Raw genomic sequence first — 22,368 nt, 5'->3', positions numbered from 1 at the left:
AGGCATGCCAAGGAGAGGGAAAAGGAAGTCTTGCCAGCCCTGCACTCCCTGCACCTCTGCAGCCCGCCCTCCCTTCCTCCCAGCCAGCTTTCTTAGCTCAGAGGTAAGGGGCAAGGGCTGATGCTTCTGAGCACTGCTTGTGTGATCCCCATGCTGGGAGCAGGCCTGGGAGAGGAGGAGAATTGCTTTGGGTCAGTCACCATTCCAAACAGAGGGCCAGACACCAAACAGGTGACACATGCATTTAATAGACACATTCCAGGGAGGGAACAGAGGGAGCGCTCACTCCCAGCAGGCCGCTTATAAACATTATGAGACAGGTGGGTGACAACCTGGCATTGAGAGACTCCCCAACCTCTGCATCTGGAGGGAGGGAGGGAGTTGGAGCTGGAGGAGGACTTTCCAGCTGCCCAGGCCTCACAAGATAGGCTGAATGAGAGCCTTGGGAGAGAGCAGGCTTTGGTTTCACATGTGTAGCAGACAGGTGCTGCTGGCAGTCTGGGCACTGTCAGGAGGGAGAGGCTGGCTTAGGCCTGGGAATGGGTTTAGCCAGTACTCCAGGCTCCCAGCAGCACAGGTGCACCTTACAAGGAGAGAGGAAGGAGCAGGACCAGGTGTCCAGGTGTGACTGCAAAAAGGCCTCAAAGCAGGGGAGAGGGAGCCATGCAGCTCTCTTAGTGCTTGTAGCTCTTCCGGCTGGAGGATGTGGTGGAGACAAACTTGACGCTAGAACCACTGCCCCCTAGGCCCCGGTTGCCGGTGGCACTGAATCCAGAACCTCCTAGGCCTGCACCCAGGCTATGCCCACCACTGGTAGTGAAGGAGTAGCCGCTGCCCCCACCGAGGCCCAGGCTTCCACCTCCAATGCTGCTGCCGCTTCCATAGCCACTGGATAGAGTGGAGGTGACCACAGCTGCTGGGAAGAGAGGAGGTGTGGTCAGATCAAGTGCAAGAAAGAAGACAGCTGGGAGTGTCAGGGCCTATGCCCTGGAGTCCTTGGGTGGGGAGGGGGTGGTCTCATCAGCCAGTAGTTTGCCTCCTTCCAATGTCCCCTGCTTAGTGAGATCACTGCCATATGCCTTGGCCTGTGTTCCTGAGCTGCAGCTCCAGGCAGCCTCTTAGGCTGGAATGGCTTCCTCCTCCCCTTCCAGAACCGAATGGAGCCCTCTCTTCCTGGAAGCAGCTGCAGTCCGCCTGCTTTCCCTTTGATCCTCCTGCTGTGCCCTCTGGGTCTGTCTCCCTTTCTGAGCCTGACTCCAGAGGTTCTCTTCCTTCTGGACGCTTATGGGGGGAGGGGCACACTCCTCTTCCCTCAGTGTCCCCCAGCCCCACACTCAGAATCCCAGAGTGGAGTCTGGAATATTCTTGATGGATCAAGTGACAGATTAACCTGTTGGCCAGTGAACTCTGCCCCCGTTCTCCTCCCAACCTATTCTTCGTCTGATTTATAACTCATCCCCTTACACATTCTAGCACCCTACTTTGGGTCCTGCAGAAGGAAAATCAAATTTAAAAAAATAGACTCCGTTATAGGATGAATTGTGTCCTTCAAAAACCTATGGTGAAGCGTTAACACCAGTATCCGTGAATGCAATCTTATTTGGAAATGTGATCGTTGCAGGTATAACCAAGTTAAGATAAAGTCTGTAGGGTGGGCCCTGATCTAACATGACTGGTGTCCATACAGAAAGAAGGAAGACATTCATCTGAAGCCACAGACACACAGGGACATGGTCATACAATCACAGAGACAGAGAGTGGAGGGATGTAGCCACAAGCCAAGGAACACCAAGGATGGATGGCCACCGCCAGAGCTAGGAGGAGGCTGGAGGGGGGCTGGGCCGCCCATGCTGCCTCCGTGTTCCAGAACACCATCTGGTTTGGAGAGGGGATAGTGCCACCCTGCATGACATACAGAGCAGGAGGCTGGCCCAGGCTCCAAGTTTCAGAGGGAGCAGGGCCCTGCTAACCCCTTAATTTCAGCCTCCGGAACTGTGAGACAAGATATTTCTGTTGCTTTAAACCACCTGGCTGGTGGTACTTTGCTGCAGCAGCCCTGGAAAACTAATACAGACAATTAGGTGTTTTCAAGAGAAAAGGAGCTTCAAGGTTATGCTTGAAGGCCTGTCCCCAAAATTAGGTTTGAGGGTCTCTGGCAGCACTAGACAAGGACATCAGGGAAGAAGGACACCTGGAGGTTCAGAGGGCTCTGCCTTCTAGAATCATTGGCTAATATAATGAATTGCCCTTATGAATGCCCATCAAGAAAACCAAACTCAAACTCACTTGTAGAGGGTGAGTTGTAAGAGTCATTTCTGTTGCCCTTGTGATGCCAGCACTGAGCTCTGTGAATGACCTCTTCTCTCACCAGCACAGGGCTATGCCAGCTTGTTAACACCTCTCCTGTTTTAGAGCTACTGTACCCAACTGCCATATTTTATGCTGCCCTTACTGCCTTGAAAACCCTTGGCATCCTTCTGCAGTTATACTCTGCAGAGTTGAGCCAAGCAGTGGAGCTTCTTCTCAAACTGTTTAGGAGAGAAGCCGCCTAGTTGGCAATGCTCTTGTCCGCAGCATGAAGGCTCCCTTCAAAGGTCCAAGCCAGACCAGGAATTTTCATAAATCCCGTCTACATCAAGTGCTCACCTCTGTGCTAGGCTTGCAGCCCCAACAAAAAGGCCGGGAATTCTGGGAGGTAGGAGATGTGGCCAGGATCTTTTAAACCCACCCAGAACAACGACAACAAACCTCCCATCACCCCTTCTGTGACACCCTCACTCTCAAAGAGGAAAGAACTGTGACATTAAAGACTCCCAATATGGCTTGCTTTTTAAGGGACTCAAAACCTCAAACCTTCTCCAAATGAACGCTGTCTGTGAGATCCCTTCTAACCCCTCATATCTTCACCCTCCAGCAAGCCCACCACATCCCCATCCCCTCTACCACACAACACTCCAAATGGCACAAGAAGTATGTCATACTCACAAATGTTAACTGGAGAAACTCCCTCTCCACTCAACCTGATTGGGAAGAGCGGGGAGAAGGAAGGTTACCAATGTGGCCAGCAGCTCACGGGCCTTTGCAATGACACTTTTGTAATTGTTGACAAAGCATTTAAACATACTTTATTATTTTTATTGCAGAAGTAATGCAGGTTGAAATTATTTGAGAACTAGTAGCATTAAAGATAATATTAATAATCTAATGAATAAAATAAGGTGGAGTTTGAGGTTCACAGGAGCAAAATCTATAATCTCAGAAATACAATTTTTGGTTTAAACTAGTTAGATGCCTTAAGGAAATTAAAAGTAATCATATACTGGCATCAACTGGAAAGAAGGGCCTGTCCTATAATAAGATTTGTCTCTCAACAAGGGACCATTGTCATGCACTGAGCCAGGGCTGAGCTTATTATATATAGGTGTGGAGAGGAGTCTGAGTCATAAAAATAACAATACTAATATCAGTTTATTATTATCTTAGCAACCAAGTAACTTTGCTTTAGCATCTCCAGAACAGAACTGGCATTCATTCATAAACACATACTGAGAACCTTAACAAGAGCTAATAGCTGTTGAGTACCTGTTACTTGTATCACACCACTTAGTTCTCTCAACAATCCCATGAGGTGGGTATTATTCACTCACTTTTATAGAGGGAGAAATGGAAGTTCAGACAAGTTAACTAACTTGCCCATAGTCACAAAGCTGGATTTGAAGCCAGATTCATCTGACACCAAAGCCTATATCTTTGGCCATGAAACTGAATGATAGCTAACATCTATCGAACATGCTGTGTACCATGCATTGTTCTAAGAGCTTTGTGTGTATTCCCTTATTTTAACCCTTTTAATAATGTGAGAGTTTAGAACTATTGCTATTCACATTTTATTGGGTGAGAACACTGAGAGGTGGAGAGGTTAAGTATTTGCTCTTGGCTACACAGCTCCTAACTGGCAGAGCACAAAGCTCCCATGAAGCTTTGCAGATCATGTAATCTGACCTTTTCATTTTATCATTGAAGAAACTGAGGGCCAGAGAAGGGAGACTGACTTTCCCAAGGTTATGTAGCTACTTAGTGGTAGATTTGTAAGCCCAAATCCTAGGACTGTTTGTTCTCAGCCCATGGCCTTGTAGACCGCATTTTGAGAGCTGCCATGTAACCAAATGTCTCCTTTGGTAGAATTCAGTTACTTAGACCTGATCAGGTTTTAGGTTTCTATGGGGATGCTAACTGTAGTTGCACCTCAAATGATTTACTAGCCTGGAAGGAAATTAAAATTATTTGTTTGCCATAGCCCAATTCTGAACTGCATTTTCTTCCAGGAGAAGAAGGGGCTACAACAGCCTGAGCCCCTAGGAATGCCCAGGAAGCTGGGGAGAGCTCAACTTGCTTTGAGGATGAAGTTGGTGCATCTACCTCACCTGCACTCCTCGCCTTCCAGCAGCTTGCGGTAGGTGGCGATCTCCACGTCCAGGGCCAGCTTGATGTTCATCAGCTCCTGGTACTCACGCAGGAGCCGAGCCATGTCCTGCTTGGCCTTCTGCAGGGCCTCCTCAAGGTCCACCAGCTTGGCCCGTGCATCCTTGAGAGCCAGTTCTCCCCGCTGTTCTGCATCAGCAATGGCCGTTTGCAAGCTGGAGCACTGTAAGGACAGGAGGAAGCCATGAGTCCTGCTGACAGCCCATGGAGGTGTGGTGCTTCTTGGGGAGGAGTTCTTAAAGATGGCAGAAAGGCCCAGAAGAAATGAACATTTGAGGAGCTCTTGGCCTTGCCAAATCTTTACCTGCTTCTTGACGCTGTCAATCTCAGCTCTCAGCCTCTGGATCATGCGGTTCATTTCAGAGATCTCTTGTTTGGTGTTTCGAAGGTCATCCCCATGTCTGCCTGCTGTGACCTGCAGCTCCTCGTACTGAGAGAACCAGAGCAAACCCAGTCAGTGAGTCAAATGCCTGGCCCAGGCACTTGCTGTGCACACAGACTCACCCTGGGTGCCACAAGCAGGCTCATTCATTCCTGGTCATTCACTCATTCCCCCTGAAGCTTACAGTTTATTGGGGGACATAGACATTAACTGAATTAGCATATTATCAAATGTATAGTTCCACACTGAGATAAGTGCCCTTAGGAAATGAACAGCGTCTTGGGAGAGTGTAATGAAGGAATCTGACCTAGATTTGGAAGTGGGAAGAGGTGATCAGAGAAGTCTCTCCAGAGATGGAGATGCTCGAACTGTGGTCTGAAGGATGAGAAGGAGGGACCTAAGTGATCAGCTGTGGGGGAGAACATTCCAGACAAAGGAAACAGCCTGCATGAAGACCCTGGGTCAGGGAAGGAACATGGTGAGTTCTAGGAGTGAGACAGTGATTTGGTCACTGTCCCTGGGGAGTTCCTGGTCACAGAGCATGCATCCAGACCAACTGTGCCCATGAATTTTGGTAGCCCTCCAAACACCAATGCTGGGGAAACAGGGAGGAGATATGGGGGAATGGTGTGGGACGGTGCAGAGGCTGTGGAAGGCACAATTTTGAAGACTTTGTAAAAGTATTCCCAATCTCAGGTAGTTCTCAATCTAATGGTGCATATCCAGGACACGTGAATTTAAGAGCAATAATTACACCCTGTCTCCTCCAGCAGACTGAAGTGAAACCTACACCTTTCCCTGACAAAAAGGAGATCCCCTGCCAGAGTCGAGATCTGTGGGGGTCTTGAAGGTGCTGAATAGCTCAGGTTCCCACTTCTAGATATACACGATTAAATGGAGCAACAACCCAACGACATGAGGAATCGTTTGCTATCGATTTCAACCACTTCACCTTGGGGTTAAGTGCATCACGTTTCCTCTCACCGTCAAGGCGCGGCCTCTGCCCTGTGGACCCCTGGTCCCTGCTATCCACCTTCCTTTCCACCACACTCCTGACCAGAAGGGATGAGACAATGTATGGAGCAGGGAACGAGTAGGAACCAGCTTGTAGGTGAGAAGCTGCCCCAAGAGGGGTCTGGGTTTGGCAGGGAGCTGGTATCATGGGTCAGCTGTACCCCTCCAAAGCCAAACTTCTTTGCGGTTGTCTGAGCTCTGGGCAGTAGCTGTTTGTGTTTATCCCAGCCTTCCTCTTCCTGACATAAACTCCCTTGCTTGTTCTTGCCTGCCAGCTCCTTGTTCAGCCTTAAACCTCTCCCCACTCCTTGGCAATCTTTTGTCCCTCATGGCTTCCCAACTGGACAAAGCCCCCACGTCTTCCTGGAAGCTTTTTATTCGTGCTATCTTTTCCCTTCCATGATTGTCCATTCACTTCATGGCCTCCCAGAGGTTGGGTTCTCTGTTTGCAGTTTATTCATTTGCAACCCTGTAACCCTGACTGGCATACAGCAGGAACTCAGAAAATATATAGAGAATAAATAAGTCTTTTAGAAACTGCTTCATGACTGTGTCTTGGTTGTCCTGGTGTCTCACCCTGCTCCCACCCAGATCTTGAGGAATGTGGGGCTGGTGGATGCCCTGAGCTCCCAGCACTGGGCTGACATGTATTAGTGTGACATGTATGGTTGGGTTTCCACATGCATTTCAAGGTAAGTTTTCATAGAATCAAAGACATGCCTGCTAAGTTGAAATAAATGAATGTGCTCACACGTTTCCTGAGGCTGAGTTAAGTGATAATGTGGAGCCTCAGAGAACACTAACCCTGGAACCTATCATGGTGTCCATGCTCACCTTGGTCTGGTACCAGGACTCAGCCTCGGCCCGGCTGCGGTTGGCAATGTCCTCGTATTGTGCTTTGACCTCGGCAATGATACTGTCCAGGTCCAGGTTGCGGTTGTTGTCCATGGACAGCACCACGGATGTGTCACTGACCTGGGTCTGCAACTGGGACAGCTCCTACAGGGCAGTAAACTCAGCATCACCAAGGCATAAGAAGAAGAATCTTAAATCTTCATGGTTAACTACCCATCTAGGTCAGGAATCCCTTCCTTAGTATTCCTGGCAGATTCTCCCAGCTATTCCCTAGGTATTCCCATTCATCCAGAAAGATCAGTGTGGTGAAAGTCTTTCCCAACCTTACTTCTCAAGGCTCCCATCTGTGTGCTTTCCCCGGGCATGAGGGTGGGTAAGCATCCTCTGAATTGGAATTACATATATTCGAATGTGACATGTGTCTGTTCAGTATGCCAGCATAAACGGCTTCTTTAAGAGCATTGGGGGACATCTGGGACACTACTTCCCCCTGCACAGTGTGACTCCATCACTTTCTACCTCTCTCCCTTTCCACAGACCCAGGTCTCTGCCTTTGGAGGAATAGCGCCCAGAATGAGGCAACTTCAAAGGGCAGGAAGCCCCCTGACCAATGAGCTGAGGGGCAGCTTGCCTTTTGTTTTTTTTTAATGCTTTTCAGGGAAGGGGAAGGGAGCAGGTATGTCTTGATTTCTTGGGAAATTACCCGATGTCCTAGAATTTGGGAATCAGTACTCTCTCCTTGCTAGATGTTGTCCGCCATGGCATGAGGGAGTTCGGGGGAGAAGCATCAGAGCTGGGGTAGTTTAGTATGACAAGGCTCCAAGCAGTTTTCCCTGGTCCCCCTACCCCCCAAGCCCCAGCTTGAAGTATACAGGCAAGATGCTGGGCAGAGGCACTGAGTGAATGAATGGCACAATGCATCATCCTTTTCTTTCCAAGCTCCAGACCTAGGAGGGACAGAAATACTTGCAGACTCTTACTGCATCAAAGACTGAGTGGAGGAAGTTGATCTCCTCAGGCAGAGATTTGACCTTGGCTTCCAGCTCCACCTTGTTCATGTAGGCAGCATCTACGTCCTGGAATGACAGCACAGGATGCTCCTTTGAGTCTGCAGCCCCAAGTATTTGGTCCAAAAGAAGCCGAGCAGATTTCTCCCCAGCTCATCTAGTTTGGATTTTAGAAAACTCTGGGTCTGGGGGATTTGGGGTTGGGGATGGGTACTTACTGAGAACTGGGGGCTTGAATTCCCTGAGCTCACAGAAACCCAAGCAGGGCTAATGGGGCCGTCAACGTAGAGGGAACATGTTGGGAGATTTGAACTCTGCAGATATTCTCAAGGTTGATGTGACATTTCTCGGGTGGCCCAAGGGACAGAGGTCAGGTTACCCACACTCCAGATTCCATTTTAAATCTTCTCCTTTGAGAGAGACATCCCCACTCACCTTTTTCAGGGCTACAAATTCATTCTCAGCAGCCGTGCGCTTGTTAATTTCATCTTCGTACCTATAAGGACAGAGCAGGGGATGTGCTGTTGAGCAAGTTTGCATTGAACTCTTCCCAGACTGGTGTAGCAAGAGTTAAGAGCCCTCAAATCATTTCCAGCTCTTCCGCTGACCTGGGCATGACTTTGGGTGATTCACTTAACCTCTATTTCTCCCTCCATAAAAGGGGGATAATTTCTTCTGCTAGTTTTTAATAAACTTTTCTAAGAGTAGAAGGTGAGCATGGAACTTAAAGGAATAGAAAAATATGCAACTCCATCTTTTGATAGATATGCAATGCCAATCTAAAATGTTTTTCCACCTTAAGTGTATACCGAAATCGTGGAGTAAACTTTATCTGTTCAGCAGGCTGTTTCAGGTACATTTTGATATATTTTCACGGAACCTCAGGGTGGCCCCTGAGAAATATGCTTTTTGTAACTAGGGGTAGCTCAAGCTTAGAAATAAGGGCAAGCTGGCTAATGGGTTAGCCTGGGCCAAATCCCTTTCCACTGGATACCTCACCTACTGCAGCCTGGATGATGTGCAGTGAAAAGTTGCCCCCCACAAGGAAAGTCAGATTGCCCTCCTTTAAACTCTTCCTTGCTACCTCTCTTCACTCCACAGTGAATGCCATCCTGGAAATGCAAACCATCTCAATAATTAAGCCCATGTCCAATGGAATTAAACAATATGCTGACTGTGAAATTACGTTATGATTTCTAGAGTGAGTAGCAATGTTTTGTCAGATGATGTTGATATCCCTTTGCAGTCATGTGAACAAATAGGAATAGGATCTTCATCAATAGCAATGCGCGAGATGAAGGTTCTTATGCTACCCCACTCAGTGCTGTCTCCACCTTGCGGGATAATGGCTGCAGTTCCAAAGCTCCCGGCTGATACCGGCATTTGCTCCTTTGCACCTCTGGTCCTCATACAAAGGAGCCTTCGGATGGCTGTGTGTGGCCAGAAGCCAGTCTCCCACTTACCTGATTTTGAAATCTTCCACAACATCCTGCATGTTCCTCAGTTCGGCTTCAAGCCTGCCCCTCTCAGTGGTGACGCTTTCCAGCTGCCGTCGGAACTCACTGATATAGGAATCAAAGAGGGGCTCTAGGTTCTGCCTCACGGTCCTGGAGCCCTGCTCCTGCAGGAGGGCCCACTTGGTCTCCAGGACCTTGTTCTGCTGCTCCAAGAACCTCACCTGGAGGGAAGAAGGAGAATGAAACCTTGAGAAGTTGGAAAGGCAAAGTCAGACACTCCTATTAATAAGGGAGAGAAGAAAAAGATATTTTTTTCACTTGGCACCCATTGGCAATAATGTAACTGACAACTCCAACCCAAAAGGAGGCAGTCCATGGAGCCACCACAAAGTTCCCTAGGGCTTGCATAGGATTCAGGTGGTGGGGCCTAGAGGCTTCTGCTGGGGAGCTGTTCTTGGGTTAAGTTTCTCAACACCACCTACTCTGGGTTAGGGTAGTTTGCTGAGCAACAACTCTCCTGTAGAGAATCAACAAAACTCTTCCCTTGGTGTTGACTGAACCAGCCCATGTGGCTTGGAAAGAGAGGAAATTTCTACCAGGTCCTGTGGGGCAAGCTGGCCTGACTTGGAAGGGTCTCAGCCCCTGGGAGGCCGTGCTGAACAGTGCTCATTCCCACAGTGGGGTCGTTGCATTATTGCTCTTCCCCCATGGGATGGCCCTTCCAAGAGTTTATTTGATCCCAAACCCAAGGGAGTGGATGAAGCCGCTGCTTACCTTGTCGATGAAGGCAGCGAACTTGTTGTTGAGGGTCTTGATCTGCTCGCGCTCCTCGGCCCGCACCCGCTGGATGGTGGGGTCGATTTGCAGGTTGAGAGGAGTCAGGAGACTCTGGTTGACAGTGACCTCTTGGATGCCTCCAGCGGGACACACAGGGAAGCTGGGGCCACTGAAGCCTCCTCCAACTCCACCCCCATAGCCAAATCCACTGTTGACTCCAAACCCCTGGCTGGCCCTGCCACCAAAGCCACTTCGGAAGCTGCTGCCACACCCACTGATGGAGACCCGCTTGGCACCCCCCAGGTTGTAGAGGCTGCGGCTTCCAAAGCTGGCCCCAGCACTGCTGATCCTTCCCAGGCCCCCACTCCCCACTGCAGAGCGGGCCACAGAGACAGAGCTGAAGCGGGAGCGGCCAGCTGCTGGGGTGGTGGCCGAGGTGGTGCTGAAGCCCCTGCGGCTGCCAGACTGGAAGGTGATGGAGGACTGCCGAGACATGGTGGGTGAGGAAGGCTGGCGAGAAGGCACCTGAGGTGGGCTGGTGCAGGCAGTGGAGAAGACAGGTGGCTGGAGAGCCCTGGTCCCATGGCTTTTATGAGCATCCTCCAGGGGCGGGGCACTGCTAGTGGAGAGGGCCTTCTGATGGCATCCCCTGGGCATCCGCCAACCCTGAGCTCACACTCGGCATCCCTCAGGAAATGGTGTAAGGGCCACTGGCTGGTTCCCTGGCACCCCCTCCCCACAACGTGCAAACTCCTTTCCAGTTGCAACTTGATCAGCACATGAGTAAGAAGCAAGTTAATTGCTTTCTGTCATGTGCTAATGATGCATCTTGTAAAGGACTCAGCAAACACTGCCTCATTTCTAAACCACTTTCTTAGGCCTGGGACCAACTCCCTCCTGTCCAAACATCTTGTGTTAATACAAGCCACTGTACTTCACTGTTTCCTTGGGGTGCTTCCTATTCCCTAAGCATTTTCTCAGCAGCTACTGCCCGGTTCCCCAAGCCCCATCAAGCTGTCTTTCCAGACCTTGAAGGTCCTGCTCTGTAATCATCTTCCTTAGGAATCTACCCCATTTTGATTGCCCCTTTATTCTGCTCTTAAGCTTCCGTGTCTATTGTGTAGGTCACACATGGTTTTCTGGAGTGTGTGTGTGCCTGTGCCCTGCCCACTGCAACATAATGTGACTCTCAAGGCCAGCCAGTGCTCTGTCTCCTGGGAAGAGAGGTTGTTGGAGGAGAAAGACTTGGGTTTGAATCTCAGACCTGCTCATAGTTGTGGGACCTTGAGCAAGCCATGAAACTTTTCTGTGCCTCAACTTGCATGTCTGTAAAATGGGGTTTGTGATGAATATTCACATGTGAAAACTTTTGCAATGCCTGGTATATGTAAGTGCTGAGTAAATGTCTATTGAGGCTTCCCTCCTTCTGATACAATCAAGTAATATTAAGGAAGTGCCAACCATGTCCATCCTGTGACTAGTCCTATGGGAATTCAAAAGAAACACAATGCACATTATTTATCTTCAACAAGCTCATGGTCCTGTTGGGAAGATAAAACTGTACAAGACGGTGTACCATGAATCATCACCTCCAAGCTGCATTTGAGGCTGCCTATCCCAGAAGTCTCCCAGGCAGGTCCCTCCTCCTGAGGACCAAGAATTCCTAGCTCTCCAGTCCTTCATCAAAAGAGCTCCAACAGCTGCACCTAGCAGAGGATCCGTTCCTTCCCTGTTTCTCCTGTTAACCTTGTAGACTGTGCCCTACATTCTATATTAGTCTACAAACCACAAAGACTTCAAGGCACCTCATCTGTCTGTTCTGCATCTCATTGCCCCATCTCTACCATGGGAAGAGTCAAACCAAAACATTGCTGAATCTTCTTCTTTATTTTTTCTTCCTTGAGACAGGGTCTCACTCTGTCACCCAGGCTGGAGTGCAGCGGCTCAATCTCGGCTCACTGCAACCGCCACCTCCTGGGCTCAGGTGATCCTCCCACCTCAGCTTCCCGAGTAGGTGGGACAACAGCCATGGTCCATCATGCCCGTCTAATTTTTTTACTATTTTGTAAAAACTGGGTGTCGACATTTTGCTCAGGCTGGCCTTGAACTCCTGAGCTCAAGTAATCCATCCTCCTTGGCCTCCCAAACTACTGAGATTATGGGCTTGAGCCACCACGCCTGGCCTGAATCTTCTTTTATCTTGCTGCCTGCTTTCCTCTTGCTGCGGTTTTGAAGGCTGGGAGAGTAAGAGAGGAATTAATCAGCATTCAGTCTCCATTTCGTGGACGAGGGCATTGAGCCCAGAATGGTTAACTAGTCAGACAGACCCACAAGAGGCAGAGCCAGATTCCATGGTCTTTCCACACAGGTGTCCTTTTAGGGGCACACCGGTAACCGACCATTTGGCAGACGTTCTCACCTGCCTGGAATGGCAGCTTGGCACTTGGAGCAGTAGTTCTTTGTTCTCTAAGCTGTTTCCTCCTTGGGGCTGAGGCCAGGGGGTAGGCCTCTCCCCCATCTAGAGATTATTTGGGAGTCTCAGTTTCCACAGGAAAGATATGAATCACAGCTTGTGTTGATACAGGCCAGGAAGAGCAGAGGAGTTCCCTCACCTGGCTCCGTTGCCAACCCCAGCCAGGGTGGTGCATGGTTCTCAAGTGGAAAGAATAATTATGTTTGTTTTCTGTACTCTTCATTGCATGATAATCTGGCCCCCAGAAGAAAGGACACTTGTTTCCTGAGCCATACTGAGCAAATGCTTGCAGAGCTTTTCACAAAACAAAGGCCTTGGAGGGTCCAGGCGTGGTGAGTGGCTGGGCTGGCATGTCCACGGGAAGGGAGGTCCCCAGCCTTCTCTCACCATGCTTCCCACGTGGGAAGCAGGCTCCAGGCTGCCTTCCCTTCCAGCCATTCCTTTCTTTCCCATGTCCCCTGCTGGGGCCCTCTTCCCAGGCACTTCATCTCATTCTGTTTCTGTTCTGGTTTTTCTCAGCCATCACCTCTTGCCTGGGGCTGCTCATTTATTCTTTTCCTCCTTCCCCTCCAGTTTTTCCAGGACTGTTGTTTCTGAAGCTAGACGGTCTTACTCACAGGCTTTGCCGAGTTAGATTGAAATAGAGAGATCGTTCACCTCCCTTCCTCTTCCACTCCCTCTTCTGTGACCTTTGACCTGCACAGTGACCTTTATCCTGGTGGTCAATATCTAGAAGAGTGCCTGGGACACCTGGCCTCCCTGGCAACTTGTGTCATCACCCTTTTAAAAATCTCAAAACTCATAGATTGTTAACAACTTCTTCACTTTCTGATATTTTTGTTTTGTTTTTAACCTCTTTGTAATTCTGCTTACAACTTATCCCTAAGAAGTCATCGAAGATGAACTGGGCCCAGCACTACCCCTTAACACTGTTTCCCTGGAGTGCCTGCGTCTGGCATGCCCTTTGATATCTTGGTTTTCTGGTGGTACGAGTGTTAGTCCACTTCTGAGGGTTGGGCGTTTTCCTCCCAGCTCTGACTAGCCTCCTAACCACCCCAGATAGAATTGTGGTAGAAGTTTGTGTGATTCAGGCTGTCTAATTTAAAGAAGAACTACACATTCCTTTCTGTTCTGCAGTCTTTGTGCAGCCCTCTCCAGCTCTGTGTTATTGGGTCTATCTGAGAGGAGTTTTCTTGAGTTTGGAGGAGTGCTGGATTCAAGGGTCATGGTTTGTGCTCTGGTGCATGAGGCTGGGAGAGGGAAACTCTTCAATTTCCCTGTTCTCTGCCCATCTTGCTCAGGGTGATCTCTGTCATCCCAGGAGGAACACTAACGTCCTTGGCAGGTGGTGGATCCCAGGAGGTGGGGCCAGGTGGTGATCAGGGCTGTGGAGGAGGAGAGGAAGTGGGTGGGAGATGCCTCTTCCACAGATGAGGAGTGGGGAATGCCCCAGAGAGCTTTGGCTTCCAGCCAGGCCAGGGCCAGGGCAGGGCCGCCAGGGCTAAAGACCATGGGGCAGCAGGGTTTACCTCCCTAGAGCAGGCTGGCCTGAATCATAGAGCTAGGGGCCTGGGCACAGCATCTGAGGACCTAGGCCACAACCACCTACCCTCAATTCCTCTACTGCTAGACTTCCCAGACTTCTACTCTCTGTGGAGTCCTGGCTTTAGTGAGTAACTATTTATTAGCATCTATAATATGCCAGGTACTCACTGTTCTAGCACAGGAGATACAGCCGTGAAGAAAGCAGCCACAACTCCCTTCCCTCCTGGAGCTTATATGGAAAGAGGAGGGAAGTAGAGGTGATTTGGAGAGGCAGACACAATCCGGTTCTCCCAGCTGACACTCCCAGGGGCCGAGTGTGGAGAAGGTAATTCTGTTGTGGACACTCCCAGGGGCCGAGTGTGGAGAAGGTAATTCTGTTGTGATGCACCTGAGACTGACCAGAAATGCTTTGCCGTCTTCACTATTTGTGCTAGGGTGGCCGCACTTCCTCAATGTTTGGTGTGTCTAACAGGTACTGCCCAGCCTGCCTCAGATCCTCCACCTCACAGCCCCCTTTGTGCCTGTGGTCAGCAGCAATAATTGCTCCCCAAAGGGCACTAAAGGTGCCGGCTGATCTGAACAAACTGCCAAGGTGCAGGACTTGAGACGTCTGCTTGCAAATGGCCACACTCACCTGATCCGCTCTGTCCACTGCCAACTCAACAGCAACTTCACATGGGCCCAAATTTGATGCGCAGATGTAGAGCCTGTGCAGGTGGGCAGACAACCTCCCCTTTCAGTCCATTTCAGCAGGAAAGTGGTGTGCTCTTTTTATTCAAACTCAGGCTTAAGAAAGTGTGATGAAACTGTCCTGTCCCTCCATAATCCAGCCCTTCAGACGCACCCAACAGATGTGCACGTACAAGGTAGACACACAGACACTCTGTCTTCACAACATTCACAAAACAGCGATCTGCACATGAGTGTGGTGCTGCCTGGGTGTGTCAGGATACAGAAGTGAAGGAGCAGAATTAGTCTTTAAAGGCTGGAGATGAGGAAACTGGGGTCAGAGAGAAGAGAAGAACTGTCGAAGGCCACACAGCTGTTTGGTAGCTGGGCCAGAACTCCTGATCCCTTCTGCTGCCCCACATTAGCCCCGAGGCTTCTCCGCGTTAGAGAGCACAGCAAGAAACCTCCCTGTTGCCTGAGAGGCACAGGTGGGGCCCTCCTGGAAGGAGGGTGTTGGTGAGATGCCAGACTCTCAGGGGCCCTCCCACAGCACCCCGACAGAAGGAGACTGAATAATTCCAGGTGTATCTTGGCCGTTCATCTCCAACTTTTTTTGTTTTGTGTTTTTTGTTTTTTGTTTTTGTTTTTGAGACAGGGTCTGGAGTGCTGTGGCACAATCACCACTCACTGTAGCCTCAACCTCCCAGGCTCAAGCTATCCTCCTACCTTGGCTTCCCAAAGTACTGGGACTACAAGTGTGAGCCACTGTGCTTGGCTTCTTCGGCCACTTTAATGGCTTCGTTTGTTCCCAGGGTTAGGATGCTTCCTCCACCAATTCTCTCTGTGGCTTGTGCTGGGAGAAGCTGCCCCACAGGGAAAACTGCAGGGAGGGAAAGTGGGAAGAAATGGGATGCCGCTCCAGCTCTTCCTCAGGGTGGGGACCCAGAGGCCCTCTCTGAACTGAGGAGCACAGGACCTAGAAACCAGCCTGGTGAACACTGGCATGGAGTTCCAGCCTGTGGGTGCAGGCTCAGGGGCTGGTGATCCTGGCACGCTGCGGGATGCTGCTGAAACCTCCCCAGTGTCACCAGGTCTGGAGGTTGCTGTGGAGGGTTCGGGCTGTTTGTCACCTGATGGGAAGTCCGAGCTGAAAGCAGCAGCCTCACCCTTGTGCTGGGCTTGGCACTGCCTCAGTGTCTCCTGGACACTGAAAACTTGGACATCCTGAAAACTCTTCCCTCTTTCTTGCTTGCTAGCCCCCTTCCCTCTCCCAGTTATATCTGAGAGACATAGCTGATCTGAGCCTTCAAACAAGCTGCCTTTGCTCAGCATTTATTCTTTCAAGAAGTATTTGTTGAGGACCTATGACACGTGAGGCACTGGGATGCAGCACTGAGGGAGGCAAAGTCCCAGCATGGTGACAAGGAAGTGGGTCATTAAGAGAGAGTGTCATTTTAGGGGTAGGTGCAGGGTGTGCACAGGGAGCTCATGATACCTGGGAGGCCATCTCCCCATCGGTGGCCAGGCTGTGGCCATGCAGTCTTGTAGCCAGGCCTTTGCTGTTCACTGCAACTCCAGAAAAGCTCAGGAAGCACACTTCATACGGATCCCATATTTCATGGATGAGGAGTGTGAGGCCCAGAGCCTGACAGGAAGCTTAGAGTAAAACTGCAATAGGACAGTTTTCTCCTGTCCCCCAGAACAGTGTTTGCTCCATGCCACACTGATACATGTGCTGGAGCAGATGGTAAGTGTTCTCCATGAGTTCCGCCCACTAGGGGCTTGGGCTGTGGGGAAGATAGAACTGACACATGTGAAGCAGACATCATGTAAAATGGTATATAACAGAATTTAAAAATATAGGCCAGGCACAGTGGCTCATGCTTGTAATTCTGGCACTTTGGGAGGCCGAGGTGTGCAGATAGATTGAGCCCAGGAGTTTGAGACCAACCTGGGCAACATGGCAAAACCCCATCTCTACAAAAAATAGAAAAATTAGCTGGGCATGGTGGTGTGTGCCTGTAGTCCCAGCTACGCAGGAGGCTGAAGTGGGAAGATGGCTTGAGCCCTGGGAGGTTGAAGCTGCAGTGAGTTGTGAATGTGCTACTGCACTCCGTCCTGGGTGATAGAGTGAAACCCTGTCTCAAAAATAAAATGAAATTCAGACTGTGAGTGGTGCAGTCTCTGGATGGGCCTTGAGGGCCTTAGAGGATCCTTGCTCTCCTGCTGGCTCCAGATGCCCCATCTCGGGCACACACAGGAGCATGGCGGGAAGCAGCGCTAAGCACAGGAGGGGAGGCCGAGGTAGTTGGTTGAGTCTAAACATTTCCCACGGATAAATCAGAGTGGATTCACCCACAGACACTTCAGATGGGATCACTGAATGCATTCCTGCCTTGTCTCTGTAAAGCTGTGTCTGACATGAGGCATCCGGGTGATGCATTGTTTGCTTGTGTGTTTCCATGAATGAGAGCTTCTGTAGCCGTGGAGCTGTGTTTTCCGTGATCTTGAGAGGGCAGGTCCCTTGGGCACCCAGTCTTGGCCCAGGAATTCCTGCCTCATTCTGAGGTGCATGACACCCAGCTGACCTGTAGGCACTAAATCAGCACATACTGATGATGAGGATGGTGACAATGACAAAGAGGTCAGGAAACTGAGAGCCATTATGCTAGGAGTGACTGACTCAATGTAAATGGAGAACAGAAACCTCTTCCTGCTCTGCTTTAAGAGGGGTAGATATTTGAAAGCCCCAACTCAGAGGAATGAAAAATTAGGGCCCATGACTCATTCTTGCCAAAAAATCAATCTCTTTGAAGGAGGACTCAGCAGAAGGCTCTTCTAATCAGCCAGCTCTCGTTGTGTGTGTTCAGAGTGCAATTGATTGACATGTCGCTTGCAGGAGGGTTTCCAGGGTGTAAAACCAGATCTATTACCAGGATGTCATGAGTAAGATAGTTCCCACTGAACAGACCAGGGCTGTGTGTATGATGCAGGTTACATCTGAGCGGCCAGGACACCACTTTCCTCCCTTCCCAGAAAAGGGTAAAATGGCTTAGAAGGCCCACAGGCAGATGCCAGGATGACCTCTGCATGATCCTATCTATGGATATTCTGGCTGTTCTCGCATCTGGCCGTGAGGGAGAGGAATTCCTTTTAAAGGAAATGCCTGAAAGTGCTTTTCATTCACCCCCCAGCACTGGTTTATTAAGCAAGAGTTAGTCAACCTAGGGTGAGCCCAGAGACTAATGAAAATGACCAATGAATTGGGAAACAGAGGTGGGAGCAAAGGGGAAAGGAACTATGACAGGAGACCAATGTTTTTCTTTGTTGTTACTGCTCTTACCATCAGGGAGTAAACTTAATCGGCAAGAAATATTCCATTAAGGACTTCTATGTCGTACTGGTGAACAGAAAAATATGCTTCTAAGGGAAGTTGTAGAGATTTCTGTAGATTCTTCCTGGAATGATTTAGGGGGTATGATTCTGCAATAAATGGAGGTTTTAAAAAAAATCTCTAAGATAAGCATCTATACTCTCTACCCTGATAATGCTCTTTAGGCATCATGGTATTTTATGGATTTAGGATGGAAATAGGGTTTCCCTGCATCTTTCAAAATTTCCCCTGGAAGGGACATACCCACAGAGCCCCTCTGAAGTTGGACCTGCCATTGCTCATGTTCCTTCATTCTTTGCATGCATTGTTGCCCTTGCCTCTTGGTTTATGTGGAGTGTGTGTGCGTGTTCATGGGTATAGTTCTGGCTCTGCCAGGTGAGATGGATTTTTCAAAGGTAAGCACATAATTCAGTTGAATTTGACATGCATCTGATAATGTACCTACCCTCCTTTAATTTGTTATGAAGTATTCAGGACCCTGCTATGCCACAGGTAATCTTAAACTGTATTGCTGAGTGACTTTGCTGGGTTGCTGAGTGACATAAGGCACCTATGAACAAATAATGAACTTTTGAAGACATTTTCCAAGACAAAGGTAACACAGGCTAAAGACAGTCACATTTCACTCATCGCTTTCTCATCACCAAGGATTGAGCAAGAAGTCAGAGTAGGGGAAATAAAGCTTCAGAGACTAGCATAAGCTCCCAGGGGGAGGAAAGACAAAAACAAAGCTTGGAGGGAGTCCAGAGCTGGGGGAGGAGAGAACAGTCAGCTGAGCCCACTTGGGGGAAAAGCAGGCATTCCTCTTTTTCCCAATGCAGGCTGGAATTTCCAGGCTAAAGGGCGAGCATTGCACTGGCCAATGTCACCGTCCAACAGATGCCTAGTTTAGGTGAGGAGCCAGCTCCAGCATCTCCTCTTAGCACCCAGAGCAGTAGCTCCTTCACTAGAGGGCAAGCAAAGCAAGGAGGGACTGGAGTGGTGGGGAATGCGGTCAGTCTCATCTTGTTCACGCTGGCAGAACTCTCCCTCTCTCCTGGGGCCAGAGCAGGAGGTGATGGAGCCAGATTCCCTGAGTAAGACCACACCTCCCTAGGAATGCAGAAGAGCAGAGTTCCTAAAGTGAGGCAGGTTGTTCCTTGGATCCTGGCTCTGCCACTTACTCGCCAAGTTAATTAACTTTTCTGAGGCTTGGTTTCCTCATCTTTAAAATGAAGACAAAGTTTAGCAAGGCGGTTGGGTACAAGATCAAGGTACAGAAATCAATCATTTTCATGCATTACCTTTCAGTAATTAGAAAACATGATGGAGAGAAAGGAGTTCTAACTCATAACACAAAAACTCTGAGATAACTAGGGATACCTAACAACAACAACAACAACATAATGCACAAGAATAACCAGAAAACATTGAAGACAAACAATGAGTAGGACTTGCTGTATAAGAAACCAACATGTAAGTAGCAGAGTGAATGCCACCAAGATGGCAGAATACAAGGTAACCTGCTCATATGCCCCCCACAACAAGAATTCTGCACCCAACCACAGTCCAAAGTCTCTCTGCAGGTTCAGACATCATTGCACATCCTTGAGCATCGAGGATGTTCACGGAAAAGACCTCACCAAACGCACAAAACAAGGCACCAGAGACTGACCCTAAAGTAATAGAGAAACCAGCATATAATATAAAGGTCTAGTAATCACAGTGGTGTGATCAGACAAAGAGATCAATGAAACAGAAGAGAAAGTGCATGAATTCAGCATGTAATAAAAGTGGTATTTCAATGGGGGAAAAAGTAGGATGTTGATTTTTATGTAGCAGAAAAGTATGAAAATGAAAATAGCAATTACCCAAATTCACACTCCTCAGAGTTAATCACTATTAATATTTTGTCCTGGCAAGATGGCAAACCAGCTGGGTCTGTTATCTCCCTCCCACAGGATGAATCCTGAGAAATTGTAGAAACACGTGAAAGGCACGGATACTAGGAACTATGAACCAGGACCTCACAAATGAAGACAACCCAGGGGCACCCAAGTCTGATTTGAGCTGATGTGGGTTGAGGCAGATGAGTAGAGCTAAGGCCTAAGGTAACAGTGAGGGGGTGGTTTGGAGGAAGGGTCTTAAGCTTGGTCCTTGCCTTTTGTCTGCCCCTTACAGGAGAAATCCAAAGCAGCAGTCCAATCACCTATGTCCTTGTCTGTGGTTCAACATAAAGGAGGTTGACTTCATAGGCAGGGTTGCTAGATTTAGCAAATAAAAATACAGGATGTGTAGTTCAGATTGAATTTCAGATCAGCTACAAATTTCTTTTTAGTTTAAGTATGTTTCATACACTATTTGGGACATACTTAGACTATGAATTTTTGTTGTTTATCTGTAGTTCAACTTTAACTGGGGTTTGGGTGCAGTGGTTCATGCCTGTAATTCCAGGACTTTGGGAGGTTGAGGTGGAAGGATCACTTGAGCCCAGGAGTTTGAAACCAGCCTGGGCAAATAGTGAGACCCTAACTCTACAAAAATTACAAAAAAGCAGAAATTATCTAGGCATGGTGGTGCATGCCTATGGTCAGAGGTACTCAAGAGGCTGAGGCAGGAGGATCACTTGAGCCTGCAAAGTCCAGTCAGCAGGGAGCCATGATTGCACTACTGTACTCTAGCTTGGGTGACAGAATGAGACTCTGTCTAAAAAAAAAACACAACAAATTTAACTGGGCTTCCTCTATTTTGTCTGGACAACCCTATTCACAGGTGACTGGGTTGCCTGCTCCACGTCTCAAGCCAGTTGGCATCTAGCTGGCCTCTCAGAGCAGGTAAGCATCTGGACTTCACTTGAAGGTTGTGAGGGGCACTGCCCAGTAGCCTGCTGTCCTGGAGCTTTTCACCTGAGGAGGGAGGATGACTTTGCCTGGCACACTGGGAAGTTGTCCTAACAGCTTTTGGGACTTGAACAACATGGCAGTTCCTACACTCTGCTTCCACCATGCCTTTGACTTCAAACCCTAGACTGCAATGATAGAAAGGGAGGGGGTCACTGATTCCCCAAAGTCTCCTCCAGCTCCAAAGCTTCTGCTAATGACCTGCTTAGTGGCAAGACCCTTGCCCATCCACAAACAACCATGGGAAGAAGGCCAGACCTCAACTACAGTAGTGACGCATGCGAAAGAATCTCTGCTGTGGCATCTAATGGGCAAAATATGACCATAACTGAAAGGGTTATTGTTGTTCTTCTGGAAGTTTCCCTCACTTTGTATTCTTCTGCTCACAGATAAGACCTGATTAGCCAGTTTCTAGAATAAGCTTGTGTAAACATGGCCTGAAAGATAGTCTGTTTCTGTCTAAAAGTGAAAATTACAACCCTGATGTTGATATCTGGTCAATTTGCATGAACGTCCAACCATCACTTTTTGCTTGTCAAAAGTATCATGAAAGTTTACAGTTAAAACGTGCATGGTTTTTGTTTTGTTTTGTTTTGTTTTTGCATCCTATCATCAAATGAGGAACTCCCTTAACCTTCATCACCCAGGCTGGAGTGCAGTGGTGCAATCATAACTCACTGCCGCTTCAGACACCTTGGCTCAAGTGATCCTCCTGCTTCGGCTTCCTAAGTAGCTAAAACTACAGGTGTGCACCACCATGCCCAACTAATTTTTTAGTTTTTTGTACAGACAGGGTCTGGCTATGTTGCCCAGGCTGGTGTCACACTCCTGGGCTCAAGTTATTCCTGCTTGAGCCGCTGTGCTCAGCCCCCATGTTGATCTGAGTGTAGTCTGTCAGCATGGACCATGTCATCTCATGGACCATGTCATCTTTGCCAGCAGCACCTCAACACAAACTAATTTTATAAAGAAATTTTATGAATTTATTTTATTGACTTTTTTTGACAACTTCACTTTTTCTAAGAGTCGTTGAGGTATAATGTACAGACAGTCAAAGTCACTGTTTTTAGGTGTACAGTCATAAACATTCTAACCAGCCTTTCCCAAGATAAGTTCTTGTTTTCTTTTTTCTTCTTTTTTTTTTTTTAGATGGAGTTCTTGCTCTGTTGCCCAGGCTGGAGTGCAGTGGCATTATCTTGGCTCACTGCAACCTCCGCCTCCCAGACTCAAGTGATTCTTGTGCCTCAGCCTCTTGAGTAGCTGGAATTACAGGTTCATACCACCATGCCCAGCTAATTTTTATATTTTTAGTAAAGACAGGGTTTCTTCTTGTTGACCAGGCTGGTCTCAAACCCCTGACCTTAAGTGATCCACCCGCCTCAACCTCCCAAAGTGCTGGGATTAACAGGTGTGAGCCACCAAGTCCGGCCCCAA

At 48.8% G+C, this 22,368-nt stretch overlaps 1 protein-coding gene across 1 annotated transcript; it reads right to left on the bottom strand.

The window, feature by feature from the left end:
- Positions 1–228: 228 nt before the first annotated feature.
- KRT75 (keratin 75) lies at positions 229–10,690 on the bottom strand. Its single transcript, XM_003252099.1, has 9 exons — positions 9,972–10,690; positions 9,204–9,418; positions 8,176–8,236; positions 7,714–7,809; positions 6,713–6,877; positions 4,787–4,912; positions 4,425–4,645; positions 2,986–3,020; positions 229–913 (listed from the first exon to the last, which is right to left on the bottom strand). The coding sequence occupies exons 1-9, from the start codon at positions 10,629–10,631 to the stop codon at positions 675–677; spliced, it is 1,818 nt and encodes a 605-aa protein (XP_003252147.1). The 5' UTR covers positions 10,632–10,690; the 3' UTR covers positions 229–674.
- Between the last annotated feature and the right edge of the window lie 11,678 nt (positions 10,691–22,368).

This window comes from Nomascus leucogenys, chromosome 11 (assembly GCF_006542625.1).
Source record: "Nomascus leucogenys isolate Asia chromosome 11, Asia_NLE_v1, whole genome shotgun sequence".
In the NCBI taxonomy this organism is placed as follows: Eukaryota; Metazoa; Chordata; class Mammalia; order Primates; family Hylobatidae; genus Nomascus; species Nomascus leucogenys.
The sequence above is the reverse complement of the archived record's forward strand: the minus strand, read 5'-3'. Positions and strand labels throughout refer to the sequence as shown.

What these genes read in the sequence shown, in the direction of transcription:
- KRT75 (XM_003252099.1), bottom strand. Translation starts at nt 10,631, where the DNA reads ATGCCCAGGGGATGCCATCAGAAGGCCCTCTCCACTAGCAGTGCCCCG. An exon ending in TCCACTCAGTCTTTGATGCA is followed by an intron (nt 6,878 to 7,713) that starts GTAAGAGTCTGC and finishes ACTGCCCTGTAG; the next exon opens with GAGCTGTCCCAGTTGCAGAC. An exon ending in TTGACAGCGTCAAGAAGCAG is followed by an intron (nt 4,646 to 4,786) that starts GTAAAGATTTGG and finishes CTGTCCTTACAG; the next exon opens with TGCTCCAGCTTGCAAACGGC.